This window comes from Amphiura filiformis, chromosome 7, assembly GCF_039555335.1.
Source record: "Amphiura filiformis chromosome 7, Afil_fr2py, whole genome shotgun sequence".
Lineage (NCBI taxonomy): Eukaryota > Metazoa > Echinodermata > Ophiuroidea > Amphilepidida > Amphiuridae > Amphiura > Amphiura filiformis.
In genome coordinates, this window is record NC_092634.1 from 64,000,966 (window position 1) to 64,005,668 (window position 4,703).

The 4,703-nt window shown below is 37.1% G+C and overlaps 1 protein-coding gene across 1 annotated transcript; it reads right to left on the minus strand.

Annotated features, from left to right (window-relative positions):
* Positions 1 to 2,759: 2,759 nt before the first annotated feature.
* LOC140158002 (DELTA-alicitoxin-Pse2b-like) lies at positions 2,760 to 3,956 on the minus strand. Its single transcript, XM_072181250.1, has one exon. It carries the CDS (start codon positions 3,954 to 3,956, stop codon positions 2,760 to 2,762), a length of 1,197 nt encoding a protein of 398 aa, XP_072037351.1.
* Between the last annotated feature and the right edge of the window lie 747 nt (positions 3,957 to 4,703).

A 4,703-nucleotide genomic window follows, 5' to 3' on the forward strand; every position in this document is an offset into this window, starting at 1 on the left:
TTGACGTTGATGTAAGCATCATGTCACAACGGTATTTTCTAATCGCCAAAGAGGACACTTTTCACTTGCACAATTTTTTTTTTGTTGAGACAGGCTGTATAGTATCCCAAATACCAGACTCGGGACTTGGACTCGAGTCCTTTTATCAAAGACTCGGACTCGGACTCTCAAGCTAAGGACTCGGACCCGGACCCCAATGACTCGAGGATTCGGCTTCGATTCCTCTTCGAGTCCGGCATAGGGTCTTTTTTTTTTTTTTTTTCGTTCATTTTAAACTACTTAATTTAAGTAATTTTGCATGCAAGTAAATTCATTTTGTAAATAAAAGTACAACCACAAAGCAGGATTGCTTTCAGTTATATCGTTAATTGGTTAAATGTTATATCGTTAATTGGTTAAATGGATTTTAATCATAATCATTTGTTTTGGCATGACTGTCTTTGTTAGACGCAAGTCTAGCATGTTCATGAATAAAAATACTGCATACAGACAGAACCAACACCCCTTCATTTGGTATCTGAAGTTTGATAGCGACGTCAAATTTTGATTGTCATATTTTCTTCATAGACCGTTTTGTCAATTACTACTGTGGTTCTACCCTTATCAGCAGGGATTATTTTGATATCCTTTCTTAGGTTATTAACCCTAGAACTACGAGGGGGGGGCCTCCAAAAATTTTTATCCGCACGCGTTTACGCCCAAACGACATTAGCTAATCGTAGATCGTAAATCAATTTGGCCTATACTTTTGCACATAGCCAGAATTTCCCAAATTTGCATAGCCGCCCTCACATTATGACGTCATAGTGACATTATGTGGGGAATGTTTGTACTTATCATTGGATAGAGGTACCAAATATAACGGTATATGACGTTTATAATAGAAAATTAAGGGGGTTGTAACAACTCCCCCCGCTTCGTAGTCCTTCTTGTTACAAAATATAGCTCAGTAGTTCTAGGGTTATTGTTGAGCTCATCTCAGATCGGTGTTTTCATCCGGTCTCAGATTATAGTTACTTATTATAGTTAGCTATTGGAATCGGTTACGCATGTTTCTGTTTGAACAGATTTGTCATTATGATAAAGCCTCATATTGTTTCTTGTTAAAGAACAATGTCTTATATTGTGTTACTCTTTTGAACGTATTGGTCATGGGATAAAGTTAAATGTTTAACTATTGGAATCGGTTTACGTTTGTTTCCGTTTGAACAGATTTGCCATTGTGATAAAGCCTTATATTGTTTCATGTTTAAGTTACTCTTTTGCACGTATTGGTCATAGGATGAAGTTGCCCATTTTATGTGTAACTATTGGAATCGGTTGCGCATGATATGTTTGTTTCTGTTTGAACAGATTTTTTATACAAAGTCTGGGGTAACAAGGACACCATAAAGTAGACGGAAATTACACTTTTCTTGCACAAATTAATGTGAAAAATACAGGAAATACTCGTAAAGTTTTTTTTTTTAATAATAGAGAAGTGTCCATGATTGTTTAGAAATTTCATAAATAAGGAACAGATTAAGAAAGTTTGAGGAACTCCTACCACGGCATCACAAAGTAGACTATGCCATTAGTCGATTATGATAAATAAAATTAAACATGATGAACGCATTCAGTTGAACTCGAAAGTATACTGATGTTTATTGCAATTAAAGTATTCAATAGTAAATGGTCATAAAAAATGTATTTATTGGTGACAGTAAAAGTAAAGTATACGATGTTATTGAAAGCAATATAATTAGTATCTTGGCATAATTCGCCGTAGAAGTGACGTAATAATCGGATTATAACTACCATAGCAATAGATGAATATAATTTTTGAATAGATAGCCCTGCACTACAACGTTCACGTGGTACCTATGCTTTGAACCAAAAAATCTATGATTGCAGACATACACATGTGATGAGTGCAACCTGCCTTAAGTGCAGGGCGATCTATTCAAAAAATATATTGCTATTTTAGTTAATCCAATTATTACTTCACTTCTACGGCGAATTATAATGGCTTCACTTAAATTTACCATGGTATACTGTTCTCATTTGTCATTCAAGACATGTTAAAAGACAAACAAATATTGCACACTTATAGGTTAATGAACTTTGACAAGTTCATGAAATTAGACAAATTAATGAAATTAGACAAAATAATGCACGCGCGCTGGTGTTGATGCGTCTAATCCGAAGGGGGAGTGCATTAGACGCATCAACATCAGCTATCATTGATTTACACGTACCAGCCCTATTCCCTAGTAAAAGTGGCACAATTGTGATTTTACCCTTTCGTTGTTAACTAAACATATCTCAAGATCAAAAAGAGCAAATTAAACAGAACAAACGGTATTTGAGAGCTAAGACTGTGCCCTTGACGTTGATATAAGCATTATGTCACAACGGTATTTTCTAATTGCCCAAGAGGGCGCTTTTCACTTGCACAATTTTTTTTGAGACAGGCTGTATAATATATATATGAAAGTGTCACCTCATTACTACACAAAAGCATGTATTGTTTTTCAGGTGACTAACTTTGGAGTTAAAAGTGCTCAAACCCATTACAGGTGAGCGTAGAAACAAATTCAAAGTATAGACCTCTGGAAAAGGCAACCGTTACTACTAGTTTCACAGCATATATATATAATATATATATGAAAGTGTCACCTCATCACTACAAAAAAGCATGTGACGAGAAACTTAACATCACCTTTCATTAGCCTAAAGAAGCAGCTTTTGACATAGTCTCTACACCCACAGCCATGAGTTCAAAGTTCATCTCGATTTGGAACATGTCCGCCAACGTTTTCAGAAGTCCACACAACTATTCCCTTGTTTTTTTGTGTAGTGCATATGCATTGGTTATCATTGACAATTTCACAATTGCCACGCCATTTGCCCCAAGACTCGCTATCCTTGAAAGCGATCTTTCGGATCTCACCTGTAATCCACTTTCTTTCCTCGATCTTCACACAATGATTATTTTTGCAGAAACAGTCATCAGATAGTGGCCAAGTCCTGGGATAAACTTTACAGTCGCTGTCCGTTTCACATCCTCTGTGTGGAATGACACATTTGAACACTGGATTCTTTAGACTACCTCTAACCACAAATATCGGATCTGTTATTGATTTTGACATTCCACCATAGCACGGATAGCTTAGATATCCTTGGTAATACGATCTTAAGTTAACTAACCTGGGGTAATGTTCGGTTTCCGCATATTTCAGTGACAGTAGACCCCAAATTGGCATGAATGCGTACGATATTGGTTCATCTGATTCTTCGGCCTCACCTAAGAACTTGGCTCTCGTCTCATCACTAGTGGGATCTTGATATAGCTGTTGTCTAGTTTTCATAGATCCACCTCGTGCAACAAACTGCTTTTTGATCTCTCTGCTTGTTGTATTTAAGGTTTGGTCAATGGTAACGCCACTGCATACAGAAACCTTAGCAGCTATGGTACCAGGTGGTGAAAGGGCAGCACATACCTCTATGGCAAAGTCTTGTTTGGTGTGCAACTTTGATGATCGATCAAATGCGTGCTGATATAATGCCGATCCGTAAGATGCGCTTGTTACAACATGCGACCCGTATTGGTGCAAAAAATTGTCATATTCTTTCCAACCAGATAGCGATTCCGGTTTTTTGATTGAAAATGGCAATTTTTCGAACGATGAAAGAAGATCCTCGTCTACCTTAGTGAGGCATGATTTTTCAAGATATGTTTCCTTTGTTTTAGACAGAGCAACATATGTTGAACCCGTTATGTTTTCATGTCCACTGACAGCATCAAGTGTTTTCCCGAAGGAATGGGTTGAGATGTCAATTGAACACTCTGTTTTAAGGCTTTTATAAAATGCTTCCGTGTTCTCGAAATATGTATAGTCGCTATATATTCTTGCCGCTTTGTCTTCACCGACACAACCACTAAGATGTTTAAAAACTTGATATCCACCACGCATCTTATCGCCGTTTGGTCCGGTATGTAGAAACTTCGTCCGATAATGGTCTGGGTTTGAGAACCGAATGCCACCGACCATCCACTTAATGCAAAACCAGCGAAAATGACGAAGAATATCATTTTGTTGCTGGATCTTCAGACCAAATTAAATGTAGAACTGAGTGGCGCTACAATCAAGGAAAAAAGTCCTTGGAACGCTTGGCACACTCTGTCGAAATTCCGTGCAGAATTTCTTATGTTCATGGAAATGACCTATATTGTGTTTGGGAAGAAACATGACATCTACAACAATGATTTACCCTTGGAACACATTGGGGAACCGCTGAAGACATTGGCATTTCTCAACATTGCACGGGGAGAGGGGTGACAGTTTTCCGTTATTTACACGCATGCGTTCCAAGACTTTTTTTCCTTGATTGTCTCTACCGAATGCAAAATATTTCATCTAAATTTCGTTTTTGTCTCATAACTCAAAAACGGAATGTCGTATGAACTTCAAATTGCACATGCTTTGAGAGTGGATTATATGCTTTGTAATCATAATAAAATTGTTGATAAAGAATTTGGTTTATTTAGGGAGTGGTCATTGGAAACACCCCCTATGCTAAATTACTCACGTTTCTTAATCATGGCTCTAAAATGCTCTAAAATGTCGTTTTTGGCAATAACTCAAAAACAGAATGTTGTATGAGTTTCATATTGCACCAGATTTGAGAGTAGATAATATCCTTTTGAATCATAATAAAAT

Coding starts and splice junctions, on each gene's coding strand:
- LOC140158002 (XM_072181250.1), bottom strand. CDS start 3,956: ATGCGTGGTGGATATCAAGTTTTTAAACATCTTAGTGGTTGTGTCGGT.